This window comes from Plectropomus leopardus, chromosome 9, assembly GCF_008729295.1.
Source record: "Plectropomus leopardus isolate mb chromosome 9, YSFRI_Pleo_2.0, whole genome shotgun sequence".
Classification (NCBI taxonomy): Eukaryota; Metazoa; Chordata; class Actinopteri; order Perciformes; family Serranidae; genus Plectropomus; species Plectropomus leopardus.
Window position 1 is genome coordinate 15,805,419 of NC_056471.1, and position 18,496 is coordinate 15,823,914.

The 18,496-nt window shown below is 40.5% G+C and overlaps 1 protein-coding gene across 1 annotated transcript; it reads left to right on the forward strand.

The window, feature by feature from the left end:
• Positions 1-11,101: 11,101 nt before the first annotated feature.
• On the forward strand, positions 11,102-17,284 carry adra2db (adrenergic, alpha-2D-, receptor b). The gene has a single exon (XM_042493828.1). It carries the CDS (start codon positions 11,466-11,468, stop codon positions 12,735-12,737), a length of 1,272 nt encoding a protein of 423 aa, XP_042349762.1. The 5' UTR covers positions 11,102-11,465; the 3' UTR covers positions 12,738-17,284.
• The last annotated feature ends 1,212 nt before the right edge of the window (positions 17,285-18,496 follow it).

An 18,496-nucleotide genomic window follows, 5' to 3' on the forward strand; every position in this document is an offset into this window, starting at 1 on the left:
TTCAAGAGTTGAAAAGAAGTCTTATCTTAAAGTTCGAGAAATGAGCAGAATCAGGGTTTGAGTAACTGCCTCAAGACATAAAACTTACTTTAAGTGTAAAGGTTCTCTTGGGACATAGAGAACAAAAAAATCATTGTTCAACCACATGCCTAAGCAGAAAAGGTTGATAACAGCAATAGAATCATCAAAAAGTATGAGGGCAAGTAGTTTGAAATGGGAGATGAAGCAAGCAGAGCGGAGGGCCGAGTAAGTGAGACAGCTATCTTTGTGTACTGAGGAGCTGACAACCGTGTTTATCCCTTCCTGTCCCAGCCAGCCAGACAGTCCAGGCACCCTGAGACACTGATAGGGGAGTTAGCCAACACTCTCTGCCGAGGTAGGTCAGAGGTCACATCTGCTGTCTTATCACATTTAGCAGAGAGTGAAAAATATTTAAACAAAGATTTGGGGTTCAAAAATCTTCGCATGAAAAATCCACAGTCTCTGAAGAACACTGTCTTAACCACGTGCAATCATTAATATAACTCATCAAAGAGCTATAAATAAATGCCAAATATTCTTGGCACAGAGTGATAGTAGTTTTCAAGGGAGGAACATGTTTCACACTGTCTGAGTGATAGCTAAGTCATAATGGGCAGGATGTGTGCTGATATTCAAAAAGTGACAAGATGGAAGTGAAAAACAGCACCTTGCAAAGCCACTTCCACAAAGTAGATTTAAAAAAAAAAAAAAGATATTATTTTTTTTAACATCAGGACTTTGAGTTTATTATATATTATAGATATTTTTACTTAAGTAAAAGTACTTTATTGGCTGTTGTATATCAATATTATAAGCTAAATATACTTAAATTGTCAAAGTAAAAGTACCAAATCCATACAGAAATCCCAATTTTCAGTGACTCCAATTTTAAAGGACTAGCTCTTCCAGTTGCACACAAAGTTAATCTGGGGTTTTCTATGTGATACTTTAGGCTAAATTCTGCGACATGTTTTTTTATTTTACCAATTGTTTATGTTATCTATAATCTCTGCTTTTTTGTGGAATATTGGATAATTTTACCTTTTTGGGCCTCCAACTTATTAAAATGAAGCCACCTCATAGGGTTAAAGGCAAATCGCTGAATGATGGCACCGCTCTTTTGTAAGTGAGCAAGGGCCAATTAAGGTTGGTAATCACAATGTATATTTTAGAGGCTTATCATATGTTTGTTTTGAATATACAAAACTGTAACCCAATCTGTCAAATAACTGCTTAAATCAATATTTTTCATTGAACTGTAGTGGGATATAGTTATCAAGTAACATAAAATGGATATACTGATGTTGAGTACAAGTTGGTTTAAAAAATTAGTCTTAGCAAGGGACAAAAGACCACAAATGAGTTAAAACCCAAAGTTGAAAAATAAATCTACACTCATGTGCTCCTCAAGCTCTCCTGACTATAAATATGTCAGTGTCCTACTTAACAGGGGAAAGTGGGGGGGCAGTCCAAGGCCAAGGGTCAGCAGATCTCTTGCTTCTTCAGTCTAACAACTTCACATACTTGATGGCAGTTCTCTTTGAACTGACGCTGTGGACAAGGCCGGCAACACTTTAGAGTTCCAAAAACCACAACTCTGCTTTTTGTCCGTGGCACCTTGAGCGGACCCTTGCCTGCACAGAAAAAGCACACAAAGGAATGAGAACAAGCTTTGCTGTGTAACTACAATATTCACTTAGATATCACAGCCATACCACACCTGCACAGACAGAGCACACAAAAGGATGGAGAACGAGTTTCGCCATTTAAATACAATATTTACTCAGACATCACATCCATACGACAGCTGCACAGAAAGAGCGCACAAAGTAATGAGAGACAACAGCGTTTGCAACACATGCTTAAATAACCTACAGAGTGAGGAGGCACATCCAGACACACCTGCCAGCAATCAGACCCTAACAACCATTGGCTCACAGTAAATGTGAAGTCCCCCATCACAGACAAACACACACACACACACACACACACACGCACACACGCACATACGCACACACACACACACACACACACACACACAAAACAACTCCCAACAGTGTCAATTAGAGTCACAGTGAACTGGATGATGCAGGTCTGCCAGTTATCACCAGAACATCAGTACCTTAAGTACAGTACCTTGAATGAAATGTTTATGTGTTATGTGTTAAGTTGACATAGTAACGTCAGTAACGTGGTTAGATTAAGCCACAAAAAACACATGATGGTTATTAAAAAAGATAATGTTATGAATGATGTAGTGGTGCAATCCTGGCCAAAAACACAGCAATGTCTTGGTAAAAAAACAACTTTTTCATGGCACTATCTTGGCAGGAAATTCGGCAATATTTCCGTAAAGTACAACCACTTCTCCTGGAAGGATCCCAGCTGAAAACACAGCGAATTTCTTTAACAGCTGCTTTTCTTTGCACTATACCTGGAATGACAGCAATGACTTGCTTAAGAACAACCGTTTTTGTTTGTTGGTCTCAAACACTAGTCTGCAGTTTGGCAGGTGTATGGCCTAAGTGCCATGTCATCTACCATCCCCTTCTCCTGCAGTCACTTCAGAAACATTGATATGATATGTAGAAAATGTTACATATTTGTGGTTTGCAGAAACATATGATGCATTTTCTTCTTCTTTTCTTCTGTTCGGCCAATGGTGTTCAAATCATATGGTCCTTCTCAAAGTTTGCTCATATTCCCTTAAACTTGTTATTAGGTCAGTTTCAGTGAGAGGTATAGTACATAGTCTCAAGTAGAACAGTTATTGCTATGGTTACCCTATAGTATTAACATGGGATGATGAGAGTATTAGGCAGGCTTTATCGTGTTAGCAAGCTTGCCAGAGTCACAGTAGCTTTTGGACACGGATCCACGTAGGCAGTGTATCCTGCGGTCTTGTGGGATTACGGAAAAAGAGACGTGAGCACCAGAGCTACAGGTTTGTTACCACAGAGCAGCATGGCAAGGGAAAAGGGCTGAGCATCCCAAAAAACCCCACCAGATGGTCAGGGCAGAGAGTCCCATCTCATGGAAATGAACCGTGACAACAGGGGAGCGAGGCAGGTAGAGGAAGATAGAGGGGTGAAGCAAAAAGGCTTACAGAACCAACAAGTGTCAGCTGTCAGTGCAAGAGCAAGAAAGAGACAACAAGAGAAAGAGGTGTGACGAAGTTAGACAGGGATGGGTAACACGAGGACGCTGTCTGAAAAGTATCCAACAACCGCCTCCTCACTTTTCTGTTTTGCTGTCCACATCCATGTCATGCTCTTAAGCTGTTTAGACCATGCCTGCCACACATCCTGCCATCAAATTCAGGACTATGTTAGTCTTTTTTTTGTGTTGTTGTGGAGCACTACAGTACCCCTAACAAGGTTCATTTGACTAGCAGAATGTGCCAAATCCAGAGACAGAGCAGGCTGATGGTGGACCAGAGCCTGATGACTCACTCTGCAATCTGTGACCTTAGAGGCTGATGGATGTCACAACAGGATCCTTCACTGGACTGCTATATATAATGTTTTATAAACTACTGGGCACCATGTCACAGTGACTGGAAAGATATTTTAGTACCTGCTATTTTGTTAACACTAAAAAAATCAAAAATGTCATGCATTTTTTTAAGATGCCTGTTTTTGCTTGTGCCTTTGTCAGGGATGGAGAGTCATCTTGATCTCTTGTTGTCTCTAAAGCTATAAAGCACAGGGTGTGTTCCGAATCGCATACTAATTCTTTTTACTTTTACTACTGCAGCTGCTCTTACATAGTATATACTGTTGCATACAGTATGCACACAATCAGAACATGCATGCATTTATGCATTAAATTTTGCCTTCATATGCATTCCTCTATAAGTTATTTTCATTTTGTTGTTGTTGAAAATCTGACTATTTTGTTCTCTCAAACAATCTCACATTCCTGTTATTAACATTCGACTGGTCCTTAGTCACTTGAATACGCTGTCATCCGTCATTGAGGCTTCTGTCAGCTGTCAACTAGCTGTTGAGATGTGACTTATCTGCTGCTGCGCAGAGGATTGTGGGTAAGAAAAGCCAGAAATGCATGTTGGTTTGCATACTGCAAAATCCAACCAGATGTAGTTAAACATCCTGGTATTTTTGGCACAGATTTGACATACGATGTACTGGGCTAAATCTTTAAATCTTTTTTGTAATACTATATAGAATGGGAGTATGGGTATTGGAACACACAGTCTGTCTAGCAATACTAAGTATTGTTTGAAAAAATGTATATTTCTATATATTTACATATATAGCACAGGATTCATTTCATGGATGCTGGAAGCTTGTGAGCTGAACTCCAGTGGCAGCCTTGGTTATACGAGAAATCTGATAGTTACCAGATGCCTCTAAAGATTCTATTAAAATAAAGTTGACATAAAACCCAGGATCTTATTGTACAACATAAAAAGCCAGACATTCCCATTATGTAATTTGTGTTCTTTATGCAATATAATGGCTTTAATCTGTGACCTTTGAGAGATTTAATATAGAACGGATTTTAAACTAATAGGACAAAAATACTAGTGAATCAATCATGATAAAAAGTAAAGATAAAAGAAACTGTTCCTTTTCCTTTCTCCAATTTTTCGGTAAGGTAAATAATCTGCTGTATCTGAGAGAGCAGCATTGTGTGCCAAGAAAAACGCTTATGGTTGATAAACAGAGATGTTTTCTGTGATAATAAAAAGCCACAATTGCACTGCGCAGGCTGACGCAAGAATAACAGGGAACAAGGCCAAAGTCAAATTCAAAATGAATGCTCTAATGAGCACTTGGCCTGGTGGCAGGCTGCAGAGGGATACCTTGAATACTAACAATTCACTTTCAAGAGCTGGGATGTGTACACAGAAGAGTTGGAGAAGTAGCAAATAGTAGAGATTAAGAGTTAACAAGAAGTGCTTCGAGGTAAATTACTTCATTTTCACAGCTGACACTTGAGGACAGAGACCATGAAGCCTGATTCGAAATCGCTTAATATGGCATTAGACAACTTTCTTTGTGTCACAAAGTCACAGAAGTAAAAACTGTGTAACAAGTATACGAGACTACAGCCTTGCTAGCACCTCAATGAGGCTGTTCTTGGTCACAGTGCTTTGATCTAAATCGTAATGCTAAGCTAAGATGTGTTGAGTAGAGCTTTGATTCGCAGCCTTAACCCAACTGGTCTTGATGCGACCCACCCACACATTTCCCCATGTTCACATGTGGTTGGGTTCTTGCCAATTCCCATTGTTAGAGACTTCTAGCTCTAGGCTATATGAACTGACAAACAGTTAAGTTTTATTTTCACTGTGCTTGGTACTGCGCTTGGCACTCTGCTTCTCTGCCTCCAAAGTATGTGCTGCCTCTCTGAGAGTTCGCTGCTGACCATGATGTGACCAGGTGTTTGATTTGTAGATAAAATTAAATTTTTCTGGACTCACAAAGAACGCCACTCTGTCAGCAGCCTTTGGCATCAAATATGGACACACAATGCACCTTTTTGCATCTGAGATGCACTGTAATTTCATCCAACTCCAATGTTAAACCGCAAATGTCATTATGAGACATTACGAGAGCACAAGTGTAGTATAGAGAGCAAGAAAGTTTACTCAGGGCAAGTGGGAGGGGAGAATGATTGGTACAACAAGCACAGGACTTTGACCCTGTAGACCAGTGTTCGTGCTCCATGTGAAACTAAAAATTAGCATTTAGTTATTCTGTCACATCAGTTTTTTGTCATTTAAGTCAACCGGTGTAAATTACATCAACCATTATCTTTTCCTAAACCCAACTGAACATTTTAGTTGCTTAAATCTAACTGCCAAAAGGCTTCAAGCTTCTGCACAGGTGTCAAAATATGGTGATTAGAGGTGACATGCAGCCCAGTTTTTCTAATGCTGGCAGTCATCTGGATCCCTCAGCCTTGTGTCTGACATATAATGACGCTAGTGATCCACTGATTTGTCGTCCAGTGCCACCAGGATGTCAAAATGTATGTATTTGTCCAACACTTGATTTTTGACCAATTAATTCCTGACAAAAGTAGAAAATACAGATTTGATTTCGGTAACAAAACACTGTTCTGTGCCAAATCCTCAGGCCTAACTGTAGGCTTACGTTTTGTTCATTCTGTCATTTATTCATTGAATGAACACCGCCTCATTGAGCAGCGCCTTTGAATCTCATTCTCAGCACACCCCATCTAAAAGATCAAATGAATTAAATCACGTCAGTAGAGCATTCACAATCCCATATTTCCTCTAATCTACGTCATCTGATAACTCATGTTTAATAGTTTATTATGATGGCCAGATCATAATGACTTGTGAGTCATCAGTGAGTTCTGAGTCAATGCTGTTCTTCTTACTGTAAATGGGGTGAATTTTGAAGATTTTTAGACAAAGTATATAAAATGGAAGGACTTTTCTGTACCTCACAGCATATAGAATTGATCCCAATAGGGATTCATTTGCCCTAATACTCACATGTAGCTTCATCCATTTGTTTTTTTGTTTTTTTTTTTCATTTTAAACCACAGCTCCCAGTCAACGAAGACATAAACCAAATCAGACCCAACACTCTGAACACAAGCCACTATTAACCAACTACAAGTGTGTACCTTCCCTTAAAATGAGATGTGGAGGATCTCATTCACTGAAGTGTTTTTGCAGGAAGCCTATTCTCTAGGGTCTTGGAAGTGAATTTTAAAAGCTCCTTCCTCTGCTGAATGTGTACACAACCATTACAACTCTTTATCAAAGATACAGTCCTTTATACCACATTCCAATTCAGAGAGCAGCTGATGAAACAAGTCGATCATTTCCAGTTTAAACATATTGAAGGCAATTTTAAGGATCTACAGATTTGGTGCCATGCCTGCTTTAGTTTTTGAAATTATTAAAATATTTTTTTAAAAGTAAATAATTGCAGATACGTTTTGTTTTTTTTTTTGCCCTTTGAGCCTCGGCGACTTTCCTGATTAAAAAAAAAAACATCCCAAACTTCTGCAGAAATTCAAGGTGAAACTTTCATCATGGAATGTGCCGACACTTGTGACCTTTAAGGCTTCATTAACCCGCTTATGATTTTATATTCCAGTGCGGCTATGTCTTAAAGCTGTGGAAGAATTTGAGGGAAACCTTGTTTGTTTGGGACACAATAAAGGTCAGCAGTCATGTATATATCCAGATCTGCCAAGCCTACTGACAGCAATAGCAACACTTGAAGAAGGTGGGAGATGTGTGAAGATGTGTGATCTCTGAAAACAGAATGTGAATCACAGTGTGGCTGTGACACGCACACGCACACATACACACACACACACACACACACACACACACACACACACAGTCCTCTCCCACTTCCTCGTTTCTCCCACAAGTATACACATCAACAAAAGCTAAGCATCCTGTCATCACGCATATGCGGTTATCATATGGGGTTCTGACTAAAGTTCTGTAGGCTGAATTGTCTTCATAAAATGTTTACTGTAACAAATCACCTGCAACCTGAGATGAGGTTTTCACACACCACCTCGGGCCATTTATTCCTGGAACGTTACATAACGCAGCAGTGGGCTCCGCTCACAACCAGCCTGAGCAGCCTCCTCAGAAGAAAACAGGAAGGTAAGAGGATTGAGGCAGCAAGGGAAACACAGCCATCAATCGCTTCTGAATATGGCTGCCCTCTCAGAGATCTTTTTTGTCTTGTCTGGCCGGCAGAATCATCATATCTCAGCATGCCACATTTTTACCGCCCATAAAGGCTGAGCAGAAGTGGAAACCTCTTTTTTTAGTCTCCTGCAAGCCTGGATGTATAGGAAACACTTTTTTTAAGGGTGTGGAGCTTATAATAAGCGCACTGATTTGGCAGTGAAATGGTGTTCAACCAGAGTATTAATAATCACTGAAGCTAATGGATAATTTCTTGGAGCTGTAATTATCACTAAAACAACATCACTCAAAACATCACCTGCTGGCAGTGGGACAACTTGTCAAACCATGGTGCATATCTACTGATTGATGAGTTGATGGGATTAAAGCCGTTTGGGAGACGTGGTACCTCATTTTTCTTGCGTTTTTGTGGCCGCAGAGAGCTTCTAATATTTTAAAATGTCACAGTAAATGAACCTGGCATGTGCGTCACAGAGGGGTCACCTATTTCATACAGATGTCAAACATGTAACACGTTGTATGGCTGATTCGTTCTGCCTGTTCACTGATGCTTTTTACTCGCAATTGGAAAGTAATTGCTTGAATGATTGCTTGATTTGATTCTCAATTTGTGGGAAAACCTTTAGCTGCACAGAGGCGGGGACCTCCGGATGGACTTGCATGTATATCCACCCCTCATTTGGTGTGGCGACTGCATCATAACAGGAAGCTGGATCCAACATGACAGGATGCTGGGTATTGTTTTAATACTCAGAATAGAAAGTACAAAAGGGAAGGAACATGTGTGTAATTATTTTTTGTATTTAGTTTTCCTCCAATCACAAAATAATTTTACTGTGATGGCATAAAAATGGTTTAAACAGCTTGTTATGTCAAGACAAAGTATATAATAAAGAGGAAAAGTATTAGTCTATAAAAACACTGTGGGTATTTCCATGTGCCCTTTACTTTTCCAAAGTATTTGTGCAGCATATAATTAATTACATATGCATTTTTTATGATATGTATGAAATGTATGAAGGTGTGTGGTTGTCTGTACCAGTGAGTTGTGAATTACCTCATGGTACAAAGCAGTGATTTTCAGCCTCAATAGATATTTAGCAATGTGTGTTATACAACTCAAATTTCTGCACTTATCAAATTCTGGATTAGACAGGACAGAAGTATTAAGGAGACAGCTTTGTTCTTTCTCTCACAAACAATATGTCTGAACAAAAGTAGAGGCAATGGAGCAACAAGACAAAACACATTGTTGTTATGTTGACGGGATTTTGTCAACACCTGCAAACAGGACAAGAACTGTTGCATAACTTCTGTTTTTGACAGGCTAAAAGTTACAGGTGCAGACAGGTATTGTAACATAACCTTCAGTGTGTGTGTATATATATATATATAGGTTAAAAAACACCAATGCTGACAGAGGCAATGGCAAAAACAAGTAACAAAAACACATAGAAAGCCAGTATATAGGCCTTATCTATCTATCTATCTATCTATCTATCTATCTATCTATCGATCAGCAGTGTTTCCCAACTGGTGGGTCACAGGTCTATTTTGAATAGCCCACAAGGGATTCATGAACATGTAAGTTTGCAAAATACACACTTTATTTGGTATTACAGTGAATTTCTGGCACACAGTTTTTATTTTGAAATGCTATTTCAGTTTATTCTTGCAATATGTTTAATATGTTTGTGTTCTAAGCCAGCATGATACTTACATTTTGTGAAATAAAATTGAATATGTGGTAATTTATCTCATGTGTTGAAACTGAACTTAAGACTAAGGACAAATCTGGACCCCATGGCTAAACCAATTGGGAAACATCAATCTACAGGTTCCTTTAATGTAAAAAGTTAATGTTGAAATGAAAAAAACAATTAAGTAAGAAAACAGATGAAATTTGTGCAATTGCCTCTTCCAGCAAGTGATTGCATAACAAGCTTATTTGTAATAATTCTAATTGCAAGCCATTCCTCGAATCCCCTGCAGGTTATAAAGTCAGACACAAAAGAACTGTGTTTTTCTGCTTGTAAAGAGCATGTTTGTGTTGGAGGACACTGGTTACTGAGGTCAGTGTGTGTGTGTGTTTTGTTCTCCCTGTTTTTATGCAGCAGGTAGACCCTTAAGGGAATATCTACAGACTACTGATATGTGGTGACAGTCACCCTTTAGATGATCTTCACTGTTTTTATGTTTATCCAGGGGAGTGAGAACAGAGAAAGAGAGAGCGATAGTGAGGAAAAGGAGAAGGAAGCGAGGCTGTCCGAATCCTCCTCCACGTCCTCCTCCAAATCTGCTTCTGTGTTTCGTCTCACTGCAGCCACTAAAGGATGCTCAGCCTCCAGACAACTCACTCTGGAGGATGAACACGGACACACACACATACACCAACATTAATGTTGGCATCCATAGAGCAGCTTTAGCTAGATTGCAAATCCCATACCGACAGGCTTCTGGCAGATGCTATTTACCTCACAAATAGATTATTTTTTAAAACCTCAAATTAATGTCATGCATCTGGTGAGCCACAGACGACTCATTAGCTCAGAATTAATTTCATTTCATAGTTTTATTTCACAATGACCCCTGGCTGGCCATTTGTGTGTGTGCATCCTTTTGTGTCCCTCCTGACTGGTAAATATCCCCTGGCTCTACGACTGGCTGTCTAATACCGCCGCACACATGTTATATAACTAGACCTTCAGAGCAAACAGATGCAAGCTTCTCAGTAACAGGTATTATGGTCACCTCCATGTGCCAGCATAGAACAATACTAGATTACAGAGTATGAATAATGGAAAAGAGTGAGGGTACAAGAAAATCTGGGCCTCCATCAGAGAGCTGGACCATAAAAAATGTAACACTAAATTTCACAGACAAAATGCAAGGGCAGATCAGTCAATCACTTGCATGAAAGCATTTTACTTTGAACACCATGGTTTACTAATTGGCAGCCCTGGAGAGCTGATAAAGTTCAGAGAGTTGCCCTGCTGTGCTGTTTTAACTCCATATCCATCAATGATTTTTAATGACCGTTTCACCCTAAACATCAGTGTCATGGGCTGCCAGTGCCATATAACAATTATTTGCAATGATTAAAATGGAAAGCATTTTTGTTGTGCAACACAAGACTGTGCTTCTTTCCCCACTTCTCTCATGCTGTACATGTAATGCTGAGAAAAGTTAAATATGAAAAGCAAGAAAACAACAAAACAAGCCCAAAGGCTCGCCCGAAGACACTTAAATTTACAAAAAACTGTCTAAACAAATCTCTCTCTCTCTCTCTCTCTCTCTCTCTCTCTCCCCTCTCTCTCCTTCTCTGTCTCTGTGTGTGTGTGTCTCTCCTTTAAGTTTAGAGATGGGTTGGAGTGATGTCACCTCCCTCCTGTGTGGGCATTCATTCCATCAGGAGCGTGTCTCCAAAAGCGATGTTGTTCACCAAAAGCAGTATTACGCATGGCAACGTGACAGAAGCGGAGTGACTCTCCCCGTGGAGCGTTGGATTGTGAACTTTGTTTCTTCTTCGGAACCCCGTGTGCCCGTAGGGATAATTTGGGGGACCTTTAAAAGGGGTTTTCTGTTGGAGGAGATGCATTCGTGCAGGTGCTGCTTCTTATGTGGGCTACACTATGACCGGGAGCGTTACGCGCAATGTACTTCCATGCGTTAGTGCAAGGCAGCTCAGCGCACCCAGTTTAGGCTGAAAGAAAAAAGGGTGCAAAACCACGAACATGATACGAAGGGACAAACCGGAGCCAGAATGGATTTAACCCAGTTGAGCGTGATTGTGCAAAACGTTTCCAGCGATGAGAACGCCACGGACGCACCGTTTGGCTTGCCACACTCGGAGGCAGCTACTGCGCTCATCATCCTGGTGGTCACTGTGATCATTTCGGTGACCATTGTCGGTAACGTGTTGGTGATTGTTGCGGTACTGACCAGCCGGGCTCTCCGTGCGCCCCAGAATCTTTTCCTGGTGTCTCTGGCATCAGCGGACATCCTGGTGGCCACGCTGGTCATACCCTTCTCCCTCGCCAATGAAGTGATGGGCTACTGGTACTTTGGAAGTACTTGGTGCGCCTTTTATCTGTCTCTGGACGTGTTATTCTGCACCTCATCCATCGTGCACCTGTGCGCCATCAGCCTGGACCGCTACTGGTCAGTGACAAAGGCGGTGAGCTACAACCTGAAGCGGACACCAAAGCGCATCAAGTCCATGATCGCTGTAGTGTGGGTAATATCTGCTGTCATCTCCTTTCCTCCTCTCCTCATGACCAAACATGATGAACGGGAGTGCCTGCTGAATGATGAGACCTGGTACATTCTCTCCTCCTGCATTGTGTCCTTCTTCGCTCCGGGTCTCATCATGATTCTGGTTTACTGTAAGATCTATAAGGTGGCCAAGCAGCGCAGCTCCACCGTGTTCGTGGCCAAGAACGGCCTGGAGAGGCAGCCCTCTCAGTCCGAGACCTGTTTCGTGAGGAAGGATCGGTTCGAGACGGAGAGCCCCAGCAGCCAGAGCTCCGGCAGCCACCAGCAGAGACAGGGGGAGCTGGATGACATCGATCTGGAGGAGAGCTGCTGTCCTTCGGACGTTAAACCACGCAATCATCGCTTCACCAAGCGGAGAAAGGTGGAGGGGTCAGACTGCTGCCCGCCTCAGAACTGCCGTCTCTCCTGGGCTTCAGCCCGGGCGTCACAGCTCTACCCGGAGCAGAAGAACCCAGGTGCGCGACAACAGCTGACCGCGGCCAACAAAACCAAAGTGGCCCAGATGCGGGAGAAACGTTTCACCTTCGTTCTGGCGGTAGTGATGGGAGTGTTTGTGCTTTGCTGGTTCCCCTTCTTCTTCACTTACACCCTTCATGCGATCTGCAGAGACAGCTGCTACATCCCTGGTGCACTTTTCAACCTTTTCTTTTGGATTGGCTACTGCAACAGTTCTGTGAACCCCATAATATATACTATTTTCAACAGGGATTTCAGGAAATCCTTCAAGAAAATCATATGTAGAACTTCTAAACGCACATAAACACAGAGGGGATACTGGGACAAATCTGTTTAGCCTCTCTGGCTCTGTGGTGGGAAGGAATTACATAATTAGAGCTCATCCTTCTTGACAGGTTTTTGTTCCCAAATTCATTTTAATGTAACTACTATGATTTAAAAAAAAAAAGACCCAGTGTGTGTGCACCTTTAAAAGTCTATGAATAAAATGTTAAGTTGTGCAAAACTATGAATATTTTAAGTGCATCAGTGTTGCAAACTTGTGTCAAACATGGTCCGTTTTTAATAATATATGCATTTATGCCACACAAGTTGTAATTTATAGGTCACTGTATAATAAGTCCTGCAAACATGCACCTTTGAACAAGAAACCCCTGTCTTGGATCAATCTCCTATGCTGCAGTGAGCAGCAGGAAGGAGCTACTTCAGGGTAAAATTGAAGTCATGAATGTAGATTTTTCACAGTGGGTGTTTTGTGTAAAGATAAAAAAGAAGATTAATCTCCTCCATCTGTAAGATATGGGCATGGGGATAATCAGGCAAGCAAGTATTGCCTGTGTGTGTGTGTCATGGGAAAAAAAAAGAAATGAAATCCATAGCTCAGATGATTTAATGTTGCATGCAATGTTTGGCATTAATACAAGTAATTCGCACATTCATCTTTGCTGCAGTTAAAGCTACAGCAAGGCCTCTCAGCCATTTCTTATCAGTGAACCCCCAAACTTATGTAAGAGTCTAATCTCACACCCCCACCGCACCATCACACCACCTCACACCACCTCACACCACCTCACAACAGAACAATGGCCAAGCAGAGGCCTGCATGTATTGGATAAATCTGTGTTTCTCATTTCAACACCTCACAATACCTCAGTATTTATTCGGTAAATATTTAAACCGTGTGACGTCACCATTCAGGGATCAGTTATTATCATTCAGCAAATTTCATTGTATTTTTTTTATTTTTTTAAATTTTATTCTCTTACAAGTAAAAATGTTACTGGGAAAGGTGAGAAAAAGAAAGTCCAGTCAATTTAACTGCCTGTGACATTCCTGTACATGCCAAAGGAAGGATTGCTCACACATGACATAGCCAAAATACAAACCTCCCTCTATCTTAAAAATAACATCTCTGGACACAGTTATTGCAGGAAGAGCTGGACTTCAATCCAGCATCAAATCTTCTTGGTTCAATAAGAGAGCTTAATATCTACGAGCCAGGCCTCAGGCTGTAATCCTCTGCTTTATAAAGCTGCTATATCAGAAAAAACTACTTCAACTATCCTTTAACTTCTTAAAAATATGTAGAAATAATTCACAGAGGGAATAAATCTTTAACTTAAATGGAAAAAATATATTATTAGAAGACATGAAAAGGAAATGTTGTGGTTGGATTCAAGTATATATTTGTGCTGCTCTGCACTGTTTCTCAGACAGACTGCGGTCAGATGATGATGCATCTGGGATGTAAAGTGTGTGTGAAATGTTAAATATATGATGACATTTGCATGAGAAGTTCCTGCACTACTTTGGACAAACTCTGGTTAGTGAGAAGAAGGCTGACCAGCTCCGTATCTTGTCTGCATGGGGATGCTGAGGAAAGATACACTATTTATATCCTCGGAGGAATGTCTTCAAAGCACTCCTACGGCTCTCTGGCGCCTTGCCAATGATAATCACTCCATTTGAGGTGTGCCATGCTTAAAAGGAAATTTTTAAAAAGTTTAATGAAATGCTTTTTTGTGTGTGAAGTGCGCCCATTTTCACAAGGGTGTTCTGAAAATATCATCAAGGGAAATAAGAGTGAAGGTAGTTATATTTCCTCTTGACGTGCTGCACGTTTTATTCATGAGCAGAATTCAGACAGTCTGAGAGAAGTGCGGCTGGCGGGAGGAAGGAAGTTTTTTCTCAAAGGATCTCTTGAAACAAATGAAATGTCTGGGTCGAGTCACACTCACAGGAGGTGGTAAAATTAGCTTTGCATCTTCTTGAATTACTGGGATGAAAGTGATGTTAATTGGGACATGTGTAATGCAATGTTGCCGTGCAAATGTTATATGTAACTTGATTTTCCAAACGGCATGGATATCACCTGTTGCATTATCTGAGGAGCATATATTTATATGAGCACTCGCATGTAATTCCTGGTAGTATACTGATTACTATCTGACAAGATATGCAACTCCCTTGTTAAATCTCACTCCCCAGTTCAATTATCTTTCTAATCAACTGCTCTGTTGCAACAGAAATTGAGCACAATTCTTTTAATTAGCCGTTAGTGACTTCTGTTACTTTTGGTAAGGTCTCCTCACACACTTCAGAGTCAAATTAAAAGACCTACACATAGAGCAGCATGGTACATTACATTATGTTCATTTGCACTCCTAAAGAAACATTTACACAAGACTATTCCTCATAACCTTTTCCTATTCATGAGTTAAATGCTCTCGTAATTGCATTTTTATTCAAGACAAAAATTAGCATTGTTGTCTTCTGCTGCTGAGCCTTTTTATTTATCCCAAAGTGTAAACAAAGTTGGAGACTAGTTCAGGAAGAGAGGCATAGCTGAGGCGACCCTCAACATCCCAAAAGGCTTAACGAGAGCAACAGACCAACTGGACAAAGTCAAAACATTTCCTGGTGTGGGATGCTGAGGGGAAAGCTTTCTTCTGGCCTTCTTCAAGGGGGAGGAAGAGTGGACGGTCAGAGGCGGCTGCCAGGGCTGTTTAGGGTCAGAAGTGCAGGCAAGGCTATTTGCAGTCACAATACTTGGAGGAGATGTGGTTATAAATGTTTCAAGATGGGTGAAGCCTCTTAGGATGAGAGAGAGAGAACGCTGGGGGAGAGCAGTTGCTCGTTGTCCTCTGCTATTACCTTGTTTGTCAGGCACAATGCGGCATCTGCAGGTAATTGTTTTTTTCCAATTGTCTCTAACAAGATAAGGGTTGGAGGCGAGCAAGGCCAAAACTAGCGTCAATCCCAGGAAGCTGTGTATCTTAGAGAAGAGGAGCCTGTTTGTCATTAGTGTAAATCAGCAGGTGTCACACCAAAGCGAGGGTGGGCCTCCAGGCCTTTCTAACATATAGCCCCGTTTAACACAAACAACCACTGTATGACTGGAGGTGTCAAAGAGAATCAGAAACCAGCAGCGCTAATTTAAAGATGACAGTCAGATCTGTGGCCCCTGTGTCTCTGCAAGCACATGTAGGTAGGTGTGTTTCCTTTTATACCTGTTAACTGACCAAGCAAGTGGAGATTCTGCTCATTGGCAGATTTACCATGGCATTAGAAATTTCTATTTTTAATACAATGTTTAATGTCAAACTTGGCATTGATGGAGGGCTGCAGAAGTTGTCACAGATTGTGTGAGCTATAATCTTAGAAATTTGCAGCTTTAGAGGACAAGTAGGGTTATAGTCTATATTTTCTTCAAATCTCATGAGAAACCAACGATGAATTGATGCAATTAACAAGTATTGTGTGTTCCATCCTGCTGCTGAAATTTGAAATCCCCCCAAAACTTTACCCTTGTTTGAGTGGAATTTGCTAAAAACTACAGTGTCCAACTGTTTTCAAAATTCATCAGCCTTTTTTTTTAAAATACTGAAACTATATTTGAAACCTTTTTTAAGACTTCATATAGGAACAAACAATCTTGGGACTGAGAGTCACTTTTGGTTTTAGTCTTTTCATGGGATTTGTTGTCAAAAATTTAGATATACCCCTTTTCCACCAAAATTTGATTGTGTATGTGAGTTTTTAAAACACGGGAAAACACCCCAAAAAGAGGCTGCTTTTCCCACTGCGAGTTGCCCAGAGCTGTGTACCAACTCTGCAGCAGATGATGTTTCTTTTACTGTTGTGTCACATTTGATGACATGGACAGGCCGGACAACAGGTTAGTAAACAGTAGAAAGCAGCATGGAGGCCAGTGAGAATGTCACAGACTTTTATATCTCTTATTTATTCAGCATCTCTTTCAAACTCTGTGCCAACTAATTTAGAGAGATATTTGAGCTGCTTGGGCAGAGACAGGCAGTACTTTTTTTGCGGCACATGATTGTATCTCATTGATAAAGGGGCTAAAATTGACACATTCACACGTGTTTCCATCACTGCCAATCAGAGCCAGAGCCGATACATACCAGAGACTACTGCAGTCATTTGACCCAGGTGTGAATGCTGATAATATCTTTACCATCATATACAAAAGCCAGACTTTGGCAGGTGTTAATGGTTTTTCTGTGTAGTGGGAGAGGGGCTATAAAAATATTGGCAGCCTCATCCTTTAAAACTATTCAACAAATAAAGAAATTCGTAGACCAACAACCTGACTAAATCAAAATATATTTGTTTGGATTGAAAATTTTGATTATGTTTAATGGCTGTAACACTTCTAAAATAAAGTATGCATTCTCCTGTTCTGTTCTTGTAACTGAAGAAACAACTTTGGGGTGTGATCAGTGACTTGCAGTGTGTTGCAAAACTTTCACTCCCTCAAGGTACAACCAGATTACTTAAACTATAAATTTTTCTCCTCACTTGTTCTGTATTCTGCCGTGTTGTTTGTTATCCTGCATTAGGTACTAAAATAGTTATTAAAGTAGTTATTCAAAGAGAGATCTGAATAAACAGTGTGTGTCTGTCTCTCTGTTTACTTATTATTTAGTTTTATTCTTTAATGAGTACTGTATATTTGTCTAAAAATCATTCATATGCAAAGATGTTGCCCAATTATTCACAATTCATCCACACAGCTGAACGTACAAGGCATTTATGTAGCTGTGCAAGTTTACCTTGATGAGCACCTCAAAGTCAACAGATGGTACAGATGGACAAATATAAGGTGGACAATTAGGCTTCTGTTATTCCTGAGCATTGCTGTTATTTGTCTATACACATCAGTGGGAGCATTTATCCCCACAGACTCTATTTCATAAAGTCAATGTGCTTCCTCAGCAGTCTGTGTGAGATTAAATCTTCTTTTGTTTCTAGCGGGCATTCACAGGCAATATTTAAATCCAAACAAAACATCCGCGCAGGCGATTCATTTTCTAGGGACTCTTGTGTACTGTATTTCTCTCACAATCTCTGATAAGGTGCTATTCTCGGTGCTTCTGTTATTGCTGTATTGAGGCAGATTACTGGGATGATGCCCTGCTGGACCATAGTGCACCTTGCTTCCCTTTTCTATTTTATTCCTGTCATCATCTGTAATGTAAAAAAAACACAAAAAACAAAAACACATACATACAGATCCTGCACTCTGCCATGTGTTTGTCCATTTTCGCACTTTGTGGTATAGCAGCCACACCATTAAAAGGACAGCTCTGACCTGTGCTATTATGGAAACTCTAATATCTAAAAGCAGGAAATGCAGTGGTCTTACAGTTATGTGAAGGTAGGTCACTACCTTACAGTGAATAATGTAAGCTTATTTACAATCTTTTTCTACACAACCAAAAACATACATTTACAAAAGCAAAGCTACCTGGTGTGGAGAAACAGAGGCTTTATTAAAAAAAAAAAAATATGTCAAAGAATCAACTGCTTGTTTCAAGTCGAAAGAGCTCTGTTGCCAGCACCTGCAGCAGCAATATTTGCAGCCATAAAACTAATGTTCGGAGCCAAGGGAGAATGAAATATTGGAAAAAATAATAATGATGTTAACTAAAAGAGTTCTATTAGTATAAAAGTATAGTGTGTGTATTTTTCTCAGTCTGGAGAGTTTAGCTCTATGTTCTGAACAACAGCAGCCCTTCAGTCTCTGCCCTGACCCAGTTT